Genomic DNA, 18,103 nt, shown 5'->3' with positions numbered 1-18,103 from the left:
GCAGCCTTCACTCAGCCAAGCAAGATATAAGAGGGCAGCTGGAACTGTTATGTTCAAACTACTAAAAAAAAAAAAACTTGGAGAGGGGCCGACCACTCTATAGCCCTCCTTCACCCACTTTGGAGCCCATTGTGGTTTTTTCCTTTATAAGCTATCCCTGGGACACACACACACACACACACATACACACACCACCTTTATGTGGGTGCTCATGGTGGTTAGAAGAGAGTATTAAATCTCTTGGAGCTGGGGTTACAGGTGGTTGAGAACCTCCTGACATGAATGCTGGTACTGAACTTGGGTTCTCTGAAAAAGCGGCACCCCTTCTCTCCAGCTTCAAATGTTTTCCTTTTAGATAGGGGATCATAAATCTCAGGCTGGCCTCAAAGTCAATGTATAGGAGGCAAGAAAAATGGAATCTTCTGATCCTCCTTGATTTCACCTCCCAAGTGCTGGGATAACGACTCAATTTTATGCCGTGCTGGGATTTTGAACCCAGAACTTTATGTTAAGCAAGCACTGTATTAATTTTGCTATACCCCCCAGCTCATATTTATGAAGTCTTTTGCACAGGGCTAAAGTGCAAGGTACTGAGTGAAAGATCAGTAACTTTCTAAAATGGGGTTTGCAGAGGCAAGATTTTCTGTATTTTTTTGGTCAAACTTTGTATCAGGCCCGCTCGGGGATTCCGACATATTCACTTTAGAGAAAGAAAGACAGGTGGCCAGAAGGACCCCCTGGTATCATAGAGGATCTCCTCAGAAAGTATAAGTATCTATGCCTAGAGAGGTGCCTGCGCGGTGCACTGTGGGCCGGTTGTGGGCGCGGCCAACCACCCAAGACTGTCCACGTAGCTTGTGCGCATGCACAGTTTCGGGACCCCGGCCCTTCCAGACGTTCTTGGTGGAGTGAGAGGTTCCCAGGGGAGGAATGTGCAAAGTCCCAGCTTTGGCTTCTACTCCCTCTTCTACTTCGCAGGACAGCGGGGGTCTCCTCCGTCCTGCGCGTAGTTCTGGGAGCCGGGCCCTCGCTCCTCCCTGGGGTGGGGCTGCCGCTTCTCCGCCGGACTTAAGCCGGGGCCTGTTGCCTCAGTACTGGAGTGCAGAGCTGAATTCGGGCCACTTTGTCTTCTCCACAGCCTGTGCTCACTGCCAAGGTGAGTTCTTCCTGCTGCTGACCGGTCTTTTTCTCCTGAGTTAAAGGCGAGGGTCCTTCAGTACCACAGGTCAGGGCCGGGATTGAGCGAATGGCGCCAGCACGTCGAGGGATGCGATTTAGTTTCGCGTTTGAGCACTTCCTCCTATTCTGTTCTTAGATAACGTGTTTCTGGACCTCGGTTTCCTCAGAGTTGGAATGAGCAGGAAAGTCATTAGTGCTGTAGGGAGGACTGGGATAAACCTTTGAATGTGTCTGGTGCCTATCTCATGCTTTTGCCATCTCTTTGTTTGGTCATCTGCACGAAATTTCTAGACTCTCTGCCTTTCCTAATGGCGGTACAGGGATATTCTTAGGAAGTGGCGGAAGTGAGGAGAGATTAGCTTGCTCAAGCCTCTGCCTTAGGTTTGAGAAAAATTGAACATATCCTGTCGCCACGGAGCCTTTTAAAGTGAAAATACTTGAATCTTCACATCACCGAGCCTACCATTAATGGACTCTACGGTTTAGACTTTTCGGAGGACCGCAGGACCTGCTCAGCTTCTGATCAGGCCTGTTACTTTTCCCAGGTTCTACTTCAGCAGCGATACAGGTTTAATTCCAGTATGATCCTTTCCTGTCCGGCGGAATTGGTTATTTATAGGTAGTTTTTGAGACAGAGTCTCTTTTAAGAATTTTTGCAAAAAATTAACGTTTTGTCTGCTATGTAAGTATGTGTACCTTGTGGGTGCCTGGTGCCCATGGAGGTCAGAAGAAAGCGACATATTCCCTGGAACTAGAGTTATAGATGGTTGTGAATCTCCATGTGGGTTCTGTGAATCGAACCCAGATACTCTGCAAGAGAAATGAGAGTTAAACAGCAGAGCCATCTCTCTAACCACTGAGACCAGGTCTCTTGTAGCTTAGCCTTGCCTTGAACTTGTGTTATGTAGGGTTACCCTGAATCCTCCGATCTTCCTGCCTCCACCTTCTGAGTGCTGGAATTATAGGAGTTTGTCACTATCCTAGGTTTTATGAATTGCTAGGAGTCAAACCCCGCCCCGGACAGGCCCTTTACCAACTGAACTACACCTCCAGCCCAGAATCTTTTTTATTTTATTTATTTATTTATTTATTTATTTATTTTAGTACTTGCTCAAAGTTAGTAAAATATTACCAGGTGTAGGTCAGAGGTAGAATTGGCCTATGTAAGGCCTTGGGATCATCCCCCAGCCTCCTGACACACATAGATACATGACTTTTTCTTTGGTTTTCCAAGATGGATTGACTTTCTCAGTGACTTCCTCAGATGCTTCTCCAGCAAGCTAAGCTGTCCAGCTAGCATGGCATGGTATCTCCTGCCTATAAAACCAATATTTGGAAGGGAGAGGCAGGGAGATCATGAATTCAATTCCATTCTTGGCTACAGACATTCAAGACCATCCTGGGCTACATGAGACCATATCTGGGAAAAAACCCAAACCAAATCAAAAAGAAAAGCCCCATGGAGGCTGGAGAGATGGCTCCTCGGTTAAGAGCACTGACTGCTCTTCCAAAGGTCCCGAGTTCAAATCCCAGCAACCACATGGTGGCTCACAATCATCTGTAATGAGATCTGACACCCTCTTCTGGTGTGTCTGAAGACAACTACAGTGTACTTACATATAATAAATAAATCAAAAAAGAATAAAAAGAAAAGCCCCAGTATTCTATGTCTCTCCTCCATTAACTTCTGTGTGCATGGTAAAGGGTTCAGATGAATGACCCTGGCTTGGGGGGGAAACTTTTTTTTTTTTTTTTCTCGAGACAGGGTTTCTCTGTGTAGCCCTGACTGTCCTGGAACTCACTTTGTAGACCAGGCTGGCCTCGAACTCAGAAATCTACCTGCCTCTGCCTCCCAAGTGGGGGAAACCTTATGGACAAAAAGATGCAGTGAGATATACAGTGTTTATCAGTACAAACACACACACACACACAATCATGTGAGAAAGTGATTAGAAGTTTCAGGGAGGAACCAGAATTTCCATGTACTAGCTCAATGGTAAGTAACAATTAGCTAGGCAAGTGTGAAGTTGGGGAAAGAAAATGTGCCGAGACCTGGAATCAGGTGGTGCTTGCTTCTCAATCTGAAAAGATGAGACGGCGAAATGAGAAATGTGGGACCTAGGTTTTAAAGAGTCTGGACTTTAACCTGGAGAGAATTACTGAACAGTTTAAGTCCAAATTAAAAATATTTCCTGGTTTAGTCAAGGGATGGTAGAGGTTGCAACTAGGGCAGGAACAGTGAAGGCTTATGTAAATTACTGGGAAAGATTTACATCACAACATTTGGAAGTAAAGGTATGTATGTATTTGGGGGGGGGGGTTGTTTTTTTGTTTTTTGAGACAGGGTTTCTATAGTACTGGCTGTCCTGGAACTTGCTCTGTAGATCAGACTGGCCTTGAATTCACAGAGATCTGCCTGTCTCTGCCTTCCAAGTGCTGAGATTAAAGGCAGGCACCAGGACCCAGCTTATATAATTTTTTATATTTACTTTCTGTATTTTTGAGAAGGGCTTTCGTATGTAATGTGGTCTTACCTTGAACGTGTAGGGATCATCTTGCACTTGGCTTCAGAGTTCGAGGCCAGCCTGGTCTACAAAGTGAGAGCCAGAGCTATATAGAGAAACCCTGTCTCAAAAAACTCACCCCCCACCCCCCAAAAATGTATTGATTTAGTTTATCTGTGTGAGAACACTGTAGCACACATACCATAAGAAGGCATCAGATCCCATTACAGATGGTTGTGAGCTACCATGTGGTTGTTGGGAATTGAACCCAGGACCTCTGGAAGAGGAGTCAGTGCTCTCAACCACTGAGCCATTTCTCTAGCCCCCAATTTAGGATGATTTTTTAAGCAGGGTTCTTAGAAGTGCAGGAGAAGATAAAAACCTCCTAAGATGAGTTTTATTTATTTATTTATTTTTGGGTTTTGGAGACAGGGTTTCTCTGTGTAGCCCTGGCTGTCCTGGAACTCACTCTGTAGACCAGGCTGACTTCGAACTCAGAAATCCACCTGCCTCTGCCTCTGCCTCCCAAATGCTGGGATCAAAGGCATGCGCCACTGCTGCCCGGCGAGTTTTATTTTTAAGAATTTTTTTTGTTACTACTGTATGAATGGGTGTAGAGGTCAGAGCATAACTTCAGGCTTTTCCCCTTTTTTCAGGGGGTGTGGGTTCAAGACAGGATTTCTCTGTGTAGGCCTGGCTGTCCTAGAACTCCCCGTGTAGATAAGGCTAGCCTCAAACTCAAGAGATCCATCTGCCCCTGCCTCCCAAGTGCTTGAATTAAAGTTGTGTACCACCACTGCCTGGCTCTGTCTGGTTTGTTTTAATGTTTGCCATCTGAGGCTTTGGCTCTCTGGTGAAGTGAGTATACAGAAAGCAGAGCATGAAGAGCGGACTCTTGAAGTGGTGGAGCTGAGATTCAAATGAAGTTTGTGTAATTCTAGATCCTAAATGATGCTGCACTCTGCTGATGGATCTGATGAGATAGTTTTAGTCTCTCAAAATACCTGTGGATCATGCTAGCAAAAAGCCCCAGAAGACTTAAACATGTGAAACTGTGTAGGAAAAGTCAGAGTTTATTTTAGATGGTTACTGAAAACACAAACTTGACCAAAGGAAAGACAAGAGGACTGGGAAGAAAGTCAAAAGGTTGGTGGGAGGCAGCGGGGAGGGGGGTCCTCAAAGTCAGGACACCCTTCTGTAAGTATTATGTTCTTTGTGTCTCGTTAGCAACTTTGCTAGCTGTACAGGAAAGCTGGTGCTTAAAGCAGACTAGCAGAGGATTACTTTCTGTCCTGTTGGAAGTCTGTCTTCTGCTGTGCCCTTCCATCCCCTTCCCAGAAGTTTTCTACAGATCTTTGTTCTTCCTGCCTTTTGTCCCACTCCTCTGGTTTTCAATTTCACCTGCAAAAGGAATGAAGAAGCAAGATTAAGGTTCCCCATGTTCCCTGTAAGCTAGGCCTTTGTGCAGTCTCCACCCTTGTAACTTCAGAGCCTTCTCAAGTGCTGGGAGAAGTAAACAGGTTATTGTTTGAGATCAGGCCCAGGAACCTAGCCATAGAACTGCTTGCTTGATCCCTAGGAAGTGCATGGTTACAAAGACCATGGTCTCAGAGGTTTCTTTGAGCAGAAAGAATTGCTTGTATGCTAAGCAATACAATTCTTTCTGGCAGAAATACTAGGAAAGACAGTCTTGGTGTGTTTGTTTATTCATGACTTACATTATTACCTGCCCTCCCATAATCTTTTAAAACTTGGAAACAAAGTTCATCTTTATGAAGATGTTAATGGCAGTTAGATCAGCACCAGGAGAATATTTATGGTACTGATAAGATCGTGAGAAAGGTTATTTCTACTTGATTGGCTCTTGGAGCAAATATTCTCTCTTCTCTTTTTGATAACTGTTCAGTCTCCTCCCCACTTGTTAGGTATGGAACCTAGCTAGGGTCCCAAACATTCTGGTCAGCATCCTGTCACTGAGCTATGGTTAGTTCCAAAGATGGGAGGTGAAAGACCACTGAGTCAAATCACCATGGCCAAATTAATGAAAGCAAACTTTTATTCCTGTGCACAGGCTGCCTCCCTCTAAGGTTCAGAAGGTCAGCATTGGATGTGGGGAAGAGTGGGGCTTCCAAATGGGGGACTTAGCAGGGAAGCCGGCAAAGTTAAGGCAGTAGAACATAACAAGGTGGTCTTCGTAAGGTAGTCGTAACAGCCTCCTGAAACAAAGGCACACTTGCACTGTGGTCAAACAGTCTTACACTTTGCTGCCTATATTTTCTCATCTGAGAAATGGTAAGTGCTACACTTCGCTTGAAGAAGCCCACTCAAGCCTCTGATCTGAGCCAGTCAGCCGTGTGAGAGGGCTTCAGAGAGTCTCTGTTAAAGCTTCAGTTTCTGGTGTAGACATGTTCCTGCTGAAGACCTTAACTTCATCTTCAGAGAAGTCATCCTTTTCTGGGCCTGTGGTTAGGAAATCTTTCTGTCATAATGACCCTTGTCTTTTTTTTATTTTTTATATTTTTGGTATTTTCAAGACAGGGTTTCTCAGTTCAAGACATCCTCAGTATCTTGGCTGTCCTGGAACTCACTCTCTAGACCAGGCTGGCCTAGATCTCAGAAATCCCACCCGCCTCTGCCTCCCGAGTGCTGGGATTAAAGGCATGCGCCACCACGCCCGGCTGGTTTTTAATTTCTTGAGACAAGCTGGCTAAGTACTTTTGATCCTCTTACCTTAGCTTCCCGAGCGAGTGCTGGCATTACAGGCTATCTCTATGCTAGGTTTGTAGTATGCGTGTGTTGCTAGGGATGGCGTCCTAAGTCTTGTACATGCTAGACAAGTGCTGTGCCACAGCTACTCTCACCCTCAGAAACTGGAGCTTTGAACACTGACCTTTCTTTTAGCCTTGTGTGAAGGCCAGTCTGGTTAGCGTTTGTTCAGGAGCTCCTGGGTTTGCTTGAGTTCACGTACCTTGTCTACAGAGACAGACACACAGGCACTGATATGAGGGGTTTGTTCCCATGTCTGCCACTGCTCCTGTCTCCACCCTTTCCTGAAGTATGCTTTACAAAGGTGAATAGCTAAGGCTCGGAGCAGTGCTAACCTCCTCACCATTTGTTTCCTGTCTGTGTCTTAGGGGACAATGACGGCCTCCAGTGTCCTCCTGCACACTGGACAGAAGATGCCTCTGATTGGTCTGGGGACATGGAAGAGTGAGCCTGGTCAGGTGAGGGATTGGGAAAAGGAGGGGAGACTTCTTGCCAGGGAGAAGGGGGAATTTGCAAGATGGGTCCTGTGTTTTTCCAACAATAAGCTGCATTATTGTTCCTGGTGAGGATGAAGATAGTGGAGAGATGAGGGAGGGAGGAAGGGACAACATGAGCCCTTAGTTTTCCCAGCTCAGGAGGGACTCAGCGCCCTGTAGAGCAGAGTGTTATGGTGGTGTTGGAGCCTCTGTTTCCAGGCCTGAGCTGAGTTTCAGTATATCACTTACCTCTCCATACTGTGGTCACATCTCCTGCACAGCAGGCTTATTGAGACCTGGGCCTTTCCCAAGTGCATATTTTGGAGTTAGGAACATAGTTCAGAACTTGAGAAGTTACTGGTATAACTGTATAGACAAGAATTAGGAATAAGGTTTTAATTGAACTTTTTTAAAATTTTATTTATTTATTTTATATATGTGATGAGTACATTGTAACTGTCTTCAGACACACCAGAAGAGGGCATTGGATCTCATTACAGATGGTTGCTGGGAATTGAACTCAGGACCTCTGGAAGAGCAGTCAGTGCTCTTAACCTCTGAGCCATTTCTCCAGCCCCCAAACTTTTTTTTTTTTTTTAAAGATTTGTTTATTTATTATTATAAGTAAGTACACTGTAGCTGTCAGATGAACCAGATGAGGGCATCAGCTCTCATAACAGGTGGTTGTGGGCCACCATGTGTTTGCTTGGATTTGAACTCCGGACCTTTGGAAGAACAGTCAGTGTTCTTACCCGCTGAGCCATCTCACCAGCCCCTTAATTGAACTTTTAAATTAAATTGTTTGGCAGTTTCATCCATGGGAGGAGTACATACTGACCACCAGTATCCCCTCTTTTCTTTTTTTTTTCCCAGACAAGATCTTTCTATGTAGCCTGAGCTGATCTGGAACTCAGCAAAGGCAATAGTTGAGCTTCCAAAGTTCTGGTATTACTATGCCTGACATCTTTTTCTTTTTTTCTGAAGATTTAATTTGATTTTTGTTTTTTTTGTTTTTTGTTTTTTTTTTTTTTTTTGTTTTTTTTTTTTTTTTTTTTTTTTTTTTTTTTTGGTTTTTGGTTTTTGGTTTTTCGAGACAGGGTTTCCCTGTGTAGCCCTGGCTGTCCTGGAACTCACTTTGTAGTGTGGACGTTGTACATCGTGGTGCGGAGCCTAGTGCGCACCACGATGTACAACGTCCACAAGCAGATACCAGGTGAGGATTTTAGATTTTTTTAAAATGAGATTCAGAATGGAGGTGATTTTATTCTTGTTCTTTGAGATTTTTCATCCTATATTGCTCAGGCTGGCTTAAAGCGCAGCCTTTCTTTAGCCTTTCAAGGACTGGGGTTACAGGCATGTTTCACGATGCCCAGCTGATTGTACTCTTATATAGCCATTTAATAGGTAATCAGTCATTTAAGAATACCAAAGCTTGGGCTGGTAAGATGGCTCAGTGGGTAAGAGCACCCGATTGCTCTTCCGAAGGTCCAGAGTTCAAATCCCAGCAACCACTTGGTGGCTCACAACCATCCGTAACGAGATCTGACGCCCTCTTCTGGAGTGTCTGAAGACAGCTACAGTGTACTTACATATAATAAATAAATCTTTAAAAAAAAAAAAGAATACCAAAGCTCGGTCAGGCAGTGGAAGCTCAGCCGGGCCTTTAATCCCAGCACTCAGGAGACAGAGGCAGGGGCAGACAGATTTCTAAGTTCGAGGCCAGCCTGGTCTACAGAGTGAGTTCCAGGGCTACACAGAGAAACAGTGTCTCAAAAAAACCAAAAAAAAAAAAAAAAAAGAAGAAGAAGAATACCAAAGCTCTTTGGCTCATGCCTGTTCTCTCAGCACTTGGGAGTGCTGGGTGCTATGGACCCTGGGCTGCCTACTGAGTTCCAAGACAACTTGGGGGTACCAAATGTGAACCTGTCTCAAAAAGCTCCCCAAAATGAAAATAAAGTAAAAGTCTTACCAGAGCATGGTGTTACATGCTGCTAAATCTTTGTCCTTCCCTTTTCCTTAGAAATCTGAGTTAGAGTTAATATAGGTTTAGGCCTCGGGGCTGGTGAGATGGCTCAGTGGGTAAGAGCACCCGACTGCTCTTCCAAAGGTCTGGAGTTCAAATCCCAGCAACCACATGGTGGCTCACAACCATCTGTAACGAGATCTGACGCCCTCTTCTGGTGTGTCTGAAGACAGCTACAGTGTACTTACATATAATAAATATATTTAAAAAAAAAAAAAAGGAAGTCGGGCCTCTGAGTTAAGCTACTACTATCTCTACTGTAGTTAGATGATACTGCCTTGTTTTTTGCATTCCTCACCAGTTCCCGAGACCGTGGAGTATAGTCAGGGTCTGTCTCTATGTTGTAGGCAGGCACACAGCCTAGGGAGAAGGAACTGGGTTAAGGAAGGGAGCTCTCTATGAGGGTTATGGAGGAGGCAGGAGCCTAGGGAGTGGGTAAGAAAAGTCTTATCTGTTTAGTAAGAGCTGAACTCAGAAGTTAGTTGGTTGGTTGAGAAAAGGTCTCACATCACCCAGTTAGGCCTTGAGTTTCCCGTGTAGCTGAGAATGGCCTTGAATTTATGATCTTCCCACCTCTGCTGGAGTTGTGGGATTGTAGAAATACATCATCATGCCCAGGTCACTTAGGGAATAGGACTTGAGGACTTTGTGCTTGCTAGGCAAGCCTTCTACCAACTTAGGTATCTTCTTAACATTGTATGGTTGTTGTATTTGAGACAGGGCCTTGTTGAATAGCCTTAGCTGGCCTGGTACTTGTTTCACTGTGTAGCTCAAGCTACAGTTGAATTTTTGGCAATCCTCTTGCCTTGGCTTCCTGAGTGCTTAGATTAATCTGGTTTTTTGCAGATTAACTGACCTATTCTTTTCTCTGCTTCTTCTCTCCATTAAGGGACTCTAGTTCCAGTTTCTGTTCTGATCTTTTTTAGAAGACTTATTTTGGGGGTGGGGGAGCGATATTGAGGAGCTGTAGAGATGCCTCAACAGTTAAGAGAACTTGGTTTGTGTAGGTCCTGCTTTGACTCTCAGCATCCACATAGTGATTCATAGCCATCTATAACTCCAATTCCAGGAAATCTGAAGCCCTCTTCTGACTTCTGCAGATACCAGGTGTGCATGTGTATACATACATGCACTCATAAACATAAAACAATAAATGAATTTTTAAAATATTTTTTAAGAAGCCTTTTTTAGTTCCTACCCGCCATCTCTTTTACTAGCCTGGGATCCCAGAGCTTACTCCATTATGTGTGGCTCTCTGATGTGCCTCTCTGCACGGCCTTGGCCATTAGCTTAGGAATTTCCTTCCTTCCTAACTCCCTTACTCCCTCCCTCCCTTCCTTCCTTCCTTTTGGTTCTCTCATTTCTTTTAAAAAGATTTATTTAATGAGTGCTCTATCTGCATGTACACCTGCAGGCCAGAAGAGGGCATCAGATACCAGTATAGATGGTTGTGAGCCACCATGTGGTTGCTGGGAATGGAACTCTGGACCTCTGCAAGAGCAGCCTATGCTCTTAACTGCTAAGCCATTTCTCCAGACTAGAGCCTGGATTTCTGTTCCTCCTGCCTTTATCTCCTGAGTGCTGATGTATAGGCTTAAGCCAGCACAGTCTGTTTTTCTAGAGAAATTTAGGGCTTCATACATGCTAGGCAAGCATTCTACCAAGTGAGCAATACCCTAGTCTGGAATCATTATTCATCTTCTCACCTTGATTTGCATGAGTGGCCTTCATAAAATCCTTCTCCCTTACCAGTTCAGACCAGTGTAGAACTGAAATCTTTTTTTCCCTCTTCTTTTCAATGCAGGTGAAAGCAGCCATTAAACATGCCCTTAGCGTAGGCTACCGCCACATTGATTGTGCTTCTGTATATGGCAATGAAACTGAGATTGGGGAGGCTCTGAAGGAGAATGTGGGATCAGGCAAGGTAAGAATGGAGGCTGATTATTATTTAAAAACATATTTTACCTTTCTGTCCAGTAACAAATACATATTTTGAAATTAAGAAAAAAAAAGAATTGGGGCTAAAAAAAAAATGGGATATGAGAACTTAGGGCTGAAGCTGGGACTTGGTCTTAGATAAGAGAAACTGTCATCAGTTCCTAGCATGTTCAATCTTTTGACATTGTTACCTGTAAAGAATTACTTGAGAGTAACTTGGTGGCACTAAAAAGAAAACCTCTCTGAGTGGTGATGGTGCACACCTTTAATACTAGCACACAGGAGTCAGAGCTAAGCAGATCTCTGAGTTTGAGGCTAACCTGGTCTACAGAGCAAGTTCCTAGACAGCTAGAGCTGCATAGAGGAGCCCTGTCTGGACAAAAGGGCTGGAGAATATGGCTCTCGTATTGCAGAGGCCCTGGGTTCAGTTCTCAGCATACACATGGCAGGTCGTAGTTGCCTATTGCTCCAGTTCTAGGGGATCTTGACACCCTCATACAGGCCTACATCCAGGTAAAACACGAATTCACATGAAGTAAAAAAGGAAAAGTGAAGAAAAGAAAAAGAAGACCACTTAAGTAAGTTATGGTTTTGCGTTGGGTCACATTCCGAGGCACACTTTCTCAGAGGTGTTGTAGGTAAGCTTGGGTGCTCAGGACTCTTCTCACAGTGGCCTCTGCCTCTCTCACAGGCAGTCCCTCGAGAGGAGCTGTTTGTGACATCCAAGCTGTGGAATACTAAGCACCACCCTGAGGATGTAGAACCTGCCCTCCGGAAGACACTGGCTGATCTGCAACTGGAGTATTTGGACCTCTATTTGATGCACTGGCCTTATGCCTTTGAGTAAGCCATGTTCCTACAACGTGTTCTGGAAGTTGAAGGTTGGGTGTGGTGGCATTGGTAATTGATGGTATTCACAGCTGCAGAGCAGGGTGATAACACTAATGAGTGGTGGGCAAGCAGAGGTGCTGTCTTTCCGTGGGATCCTTGCCCTTCCTGCAGCCGGTGTTCAGGTCTATGACGAGAGTACCCTAGTGTTCCACACATGATGCTCTTCTTTTGAAGTAGCACCCCTAAGATTTTGGCCATGAATTTCTCAGCAGAGGAGGGTGTGAGTAGTCTTACGTAAGCACTGTGCCCTTGGCAGATGGGCAGAACCCCTACCAGCCCCCCAGAGAGAGTGACATTAAGGAAGCTATGCTAGAGGGGAGGAGATAGGGTCTGGCCTATGAACGAGGCATGATGGCACATGTCTTTAATCCTAGCACCTGAGAAACAGGCAGGTGAATTTCTGAGCTCAAAGCTAGTAGAGCTAGTTTCAGGATATCCTGGGCTTCTTAGGAAAACCCTGTTTTGAAAAACAAAAAACCAACAAAACAAAACAAAACCCAAACATAGAAAGCATGTGCTATGAATATGAAGGGATGGGCATTCCATGTGGATGAAGTGCCTGAGTTCTAAACTAGAAGGATGAGAAAGCATTGCTGTTCCTAATTCTTGTCACTTTATCCCTTGGTCTTATGATGTGGTCCACAGAGTAGCTGGATAGGCAGGCAGGACAGTGGCCTGACCTTTTGCTGACACTTGGGGATGGGATCTGTTTACTCAGGCGGGGAGACAATCCCTTTCCCAAGAATGCCGATGGAACTGTCAGATACGACTCGACTCACTATAAGGAGACCTGGAAGGCTCTGGAGGCACTGGTGGCAAAGGGGCTGGTGAAAGCCCTGGGCTTGTCCAACTTCAGCAGTCGGCAGATTGATGATATCCTCAGTGTGGCCTCTGTGCGCCCAGCTGTCTTGCAGGTGAGCACTACAAACAGACCAATGGAAAATGTGTTGTGTGTACAGAGCATGAGTAATCAAGTGGGGAATCTCCTTAATGGAGGTGGCAAGTTGTTAGAAGTGTTGTATAAAAGTGGTTTTGAAGGCCTGGAAGAGCATGGACTCACCAGTGAAAACAAGTGAGCTTTGAGGCAGCAGAGGTTAACAGTGGAGGGCTATTCCACTCAGTGTAGAAGGGGTCAGGTAATCTGGGTGTGGCCACCCTGTGCTGAAGGCTCTTCCTTGTTTTAGGTGGAATGCCATCCATACCTGGCTCAGAATGAGCTCATTGCCCACTGTCACGCACGAGGCTTGGAGGTGACTGCTTATAGCCCCTTGGGTTCCTCTGACCGTGCTTGGCGCCATCCTGATGAGCCAGTCCTGCTTGAAGAACCAGTAGTCTTGGCACTAGCTGAAAAACATGGCCGATCTCCAGCTCAGATCTTGCTCAGGTATGGAACATTCTTTTTTTTTTTTTTCTTCTTCTTCCTTTTTTGGTTTTTCTAGACAGGGTTTCTCTGTATAGCCCTGGCTGTCCTGGAACTCACTCTATAGACCAGGCTGGCCTCCAACTCAGAAATCTGCCTGCCTCTGCCTCCCGAGTGCTGGGATTAAAGGCATGTGCCACCACCACCCGGCTGGTATGGGACATTTTTGAGGAAAAGTTCTATTTGGGAGGCAGGGACTGAGGGAATTATTTATTTGAAAAAGGCCTGGGGGCCGGAGAGATGGCTCAATGGTTAAGAGCGCCAACTGCTCTTCTGAAGGTCGTGAGTTCAAATCTCAGCAACCACATGGTGGCTCACAACCATCCGTAAATGATATCTGATGCCCTCTTCTGGGGTGTCTGAAGACAGCTACAGTGTATGTAAATATAATAANTAAATCAATCTTTAAAAAAAAAAAAAAAAAAAGGCCCAGTCGTAGTGGTGCACGCCTTTAATCCCAGCACTCAGGAGGCAGAGGCAGGAGGGTTTCTGAGTTTGAGGCTATCCTCCCTGTCTCGAAAAACAAACAAACAAACATACATACATACATACATAAATAGAGAGAAAGAAGGAAAGAAAAAGGAGGCCTGGAACCTTAACTAGATTAGGCTGGCCAGGAACTCACAGATCCACTGCCCTCTACACACACACTACGTTTTTGTTAATTTATGTATTCACTTTACTTTTTTTTAAATTGTCCAGAATAAGGCTGAGGATTTTGCTCTGTGGTCTAGAGTGAGGCTGCCATGGGTCATCTTACCTAGTCCTGTGAGGCGCATGTGGTCTAGGAACTAGGTCAAGATGCTGTTTCTCAATCCTAACACCTTTTCCTTGTAATCCCTTACCTAGATGGCAGGTTCAGCGGAAAGTGATCTGCATCCCCAAAAGCATCACTCCTTCCCGCATCCTTCAGAACATTCAGGTACTTGGACATTAGGTTCTGTCTTCTTTAGTCTGTTGAGATATATTCTGGCCTTGATTCTGCCTGCTAAGAAGCCAGTATTGGGAGACTCCAGCTACTGCTCACAGGCTGATTTTCTCCCCACCAGGTATTTGATTTCACCTTTAGCCCAGAGGAGATGAAGCAATTAGATGCTCTGAACAAAAATTGGCGGTATATTGTGCCCATGATTACGGTAAGGATGTGTAACCATTTAGTCAGGGAACAGGGAATAGGTGATGTGCTCAGGCCTACTAGAGCCCCTTCAGTAGGAGGTCTGGAGTGTGGTGGCTCAGGTCTGGCTGCAGGCTTGCTGGTTGGAGAAGGGACAGAATGTTGGTGGAACTGCTACCCAAGGTGCAGTGCTTGGTTCCTCTCTTTACTTCCTTACTCCCTGTCTTCCTCCTTTCCTTTTTTTTTTTTTTTTAAAGATGGGGTCTTACTATATTGCCTTGTCTGGCCTGAAACTCAGATCTGCCTGCTAGTGCCTCCTGCGTGCTGGGATTATCAATGTGTACCATCATGCCTGGCTCCCTTTTTATTTTTATTTTTTCTATTTTTTGGTTTTTTCGAGACAGGGTTTCTCTGTGTAGCCCCAGCTGTCCTGGAACTCACTCTGTAGACCAGGCTGGCCTTGAACTCAGAAATCCGCCTGCCTCTGCCTCCCAAGTGCTGGGATCAAAGGCATGAGCCACCACTGCCCAGCTTTTTGTTTTGTTTTGTGTTTTTTTTTGTTTTTGTTTTTTTAATATTTTTTTATTACGTATTTTCTTCAATTATATTTCCAATGCTATCCCAAAAGTCCCCCATACCCTCCCCCCAACTCCCCTACCCACCCATTCCCACTTTCCGAAGGCCCTGGCGTTCCCCTGTACTGGGGCATATAAAGTTTGCATGTCCAATGGGCCTCTCTTTCCAGTGATGGCCTACTAGGCCATCTTTTGATACATATGCAGCTAGAGTCATTGTTTTGTGTTTTAATATGGGGGCTTAACACTGTAGTTGATATTTTTGTGGAACTCACTGTGTAGCCCAGGCTGGCTTTGAAAGGCCATTCCTCACGCCTGATTTCTCTTTCTTTCCCTTGTGAGTTTATCCTTCCTTCCTTTTAGGTAGGTGTTAAACTCCACTCTCATTCTCTTGCCTCAGCCTACCAAGTTCTGGGCAACACCAAGCTCTGTTCCAATGATCTTGTTCTCTTGAAGTTGGAGAAAATTAGCATGGCTCAGGTGTAATATAACCTGAGTCTTAGTGTGCTTATTATCTTGACTTTCTCTAGTTAAATAATAGCACTCAGAAAGCATTCTTGAACTTGTTGAGGCCTGCTATATGTAAGGAAGTAACCAGATCTGGGCACGTGATTCTAGCTAGCCTGTGAAGTCTTAGGGTAGGGTTAACCATGTGAATTTGATTCTAGAGTCGCTGTACTAGAGATAGGTGAAATCCTTCAGAAGAATTGGAGGTATGTCCTGAGTCTTTGGAATGTCAGTGCTTACTAATAATGGGTTAATTTATTTTATGTTTCTTTTCAGGTGGATGGGAAGAGGGTTCCCAGAGATGCTGGACACCCTCTGTATCCCTTTAATGACCCATACTGAGACCCATAGTTTCTCAGCTTCCCTCTCAGTTCTCCTGCTAAGCATTGCCTGCTATCCCCAGAAAGAAGGAATCAATAAAGCCATTGAAGTGTATACGCTGTGTGCTTGACTTACTTGTCTGGTTAGGCATGAGACAGAAATTGTCCTCAGGGACAGCACAGACCCAGGGACTGCTGGCTGTGACTGCCAGTGTGAGAAGCTCTACATGCTTCCTTAGTGTTCTATAAGAATGCCAGAATTTTAAATTTTACAACTTCTGATTGATATACTGGTACTTAGTGAAGTTTTAAAAGCAAAACTGGATCTTTAATTTTTACCATTCCCTTGCCCTCGTCAGTGCCTAAGTTTAAGAATAGGAAGAACAGGGCTGGTGAGATGGCTCAGTGGGTAAGAGCACCCGACTGCTCTTCCGAAGGTCCAGAGTTCAAATCCCAGCAACCACATGGTGGCTCACAACCATCTGTAANGAGATCTGACTCCCTCTTCTGGTGTGTCTGAAGATAGCTACAGTGTACTTACATATAATAAATAAATAAATCTTTAAAAAAAAAAGAATAGGAAGAACAGGGCTGGTGAGATGGCTCAGTGGGTAAGAGCACCCGACTGCTCTTCCGAAGGTCCAGAGTTCAAATCCCAGCAACCACATGGTGGCTCACAACCATCTGTAACGAGATCTGACTCCCTCTTCTGGAGTCTGTGAAGACAGCTACAGTGTACTTACATGTAATAAATAAATAAATCTTTAAAAAAAAAAAAAGAATAGGAAGAACAGGGGCTGGTGAGATGGCTCAGCAGATAAGAGCACCGACTGCTCTTCCTAATGTCATGAGTTCAAATCCCAGCAACCATATGGTGGCTCACAACCATCCATAACAAGATGTGGTGCCCTTTTCTGGAGTGTCTGAAGACCATTACAGTGTACTTACATATAATAAATAAGTAAATCTTTAAAAAAAAAATGGGAAGAACAAAGCTGGGCAGTGGTGGCACATACCTTTAATCCCAGCACTCGTGGGAGAGGCAGAGGCAGGGGGATTTCTGAGCTGGAGGCCAGCCTGGTCTACAAGGTGAGTTCCAGGACAGCCAGGGCTACACAGAGAAACCCTGTCTCGAAAAAAAAAAAAAGGAAAAAAGAGAATAAGAAGAACATGTTCTTCCCCCCTCACTCCTTCCCTCCTACCCCCACCTCCAATTTTAAATGTTTAAGGATCTCAGCTTGCAGAATTATGAAAGACAGGAGTGGGGTTTTTTTCTCTTTTGGGTACAGTGAGTGTGCAGGCTATCAGGTTAGCCTGTCACCTAAAGCCTGCACCTACGATGATAAAGACCACCAGAGATCACTAATAGGAAAGATTTTGGTAACTCACAAACTCTCTCCATGTGAGGCCTCCACGTTAAAGCATTTGTCTTTACTCATTGCTAGTTATGAGCTGTGTGGATTGAGCATGGCGCTGGTCCCCGAGGATATAGTATACCTAAGATGTGCAGGTCCCTGTAGTCTACATGAGGAGACAGACTTTAAGTAATTGTATAATTAGCTTAATTATAGTTGGGAGATGTGCATCATGAGAAGCTTAATTAGTTGGGATCTTAAGGATGAATAGAGATTAATTAGTTAAAGGAGGTAAGAGTGGGAATGAACGGGATTCCAAATTGGACAGCTTGGGGGAAAGCTTTGCGATCGGAAGGTATTGGAAAAAGCAAAGGTGAGAGAAACTAAGAGTAAAGCGGTGTGAAAGGAGGCAAAGAATGATGGCAAAATGGTAGGAGCCTGGTAATAAAGGATATGACTGATAAAACGGTGCTAGACGGGCTGCGGTTGTAGCTCAGTCCGTACAGTGCTTGCCTAGCAAGTTTGAATCATGAAGTTTGGTCATCAGCATCAAATAAAGTTAGTATGTGGATGAAAACCTGCAATCCCAGCACTAGGGAAGTGGAGGCAGGAAGATCAGAAGTTCATGGTCATTTGTAACCAAGTCAAATTTGAGGCCAGCCTGAGATTCCCGAAGACATCTCCAAAATAATAATAATAATCAGGCTATCAAGATGGTCATTGAGTTTAATCCCAGCACTCGGGAGGCAGAGACAGGCGGATTTCTGAGTTCCAGGCCAGCCTGGTCTACAAAGTGAGTTCCAGGACAGCCAGGGCTACACAGAGAAACCCTGTCTCGAAAAACCAAAAAAAAAAAAAAAAAAAAAAAAAGATGGTCATTGAGGGCCAGAAAGATACTTCCAACAGTTAAGAACATATATACTGCTCTTGCAGAGGTCTGGAATTTGATTCCCGGCTCCCCATATCAAGCAGCTCATAATAGCTCTAGCCTCAGTGGCTACCTATACTTACATGCACATACACACAGATGTACAA

General features: G+C 44.8%; 1 protein-coding gene across 1 annotated transcript; it reads left to right on the top strand.

Annotated features, from left to right (window-relative positions):
* The first annotated feature begins 825 nt into the window (after window positions 1-825).
* Akr1a1 (aldo-keto reductase family 1 member A1) lies at window positions 826-15,828 on the top strand. The gene is made up of 9 exons (XM_021159579.2): window positions 826-1,156; window positions 6,818-6,907; window positions 10,753-10,872; window positions 11,578-11,729; window positions 12,496-12,691; window positions 12,962-13,161; window positions 14,047-14,119; window positions 14,247-14,333; window positions 15,670-15,828. The coding sequence occupies exons 2-9, from the start codon at window positions 6,824-6,826 to the stop codon at window positions 15,733-15,735; spliced, it is 978 nt and encodes a 325-aa protein (XP_021015238.1). The 5' UTR covers window positions 826-1,156; window positions 6,818-6,823; the 3' UTR covers window positions 15,736-15,828.
* Window positions 15,829-18,103: the final 2,275 nt, after the last annotated feature.

The sequence above is a fragment of the Mus caroli genome, chromosome 4 (genome assembly GCF_900094665.2).
Source record: "Mus caroli chromosome 4, CAROLI_EIJ_v1.1, whole genome shotgun sequence".
In the NCBI taxonomy this organism is placed as follows: Eukaryota; Metazoa; Chordata; class Mammalia; order Rodentia; family Muridae; genus Mus; species Mus caroli.
The sequence above is the reverse complement of the archived record's forward strand: the minus strand, read 5'-3'. Positions and strand labels throughout refer to the sequence as shown.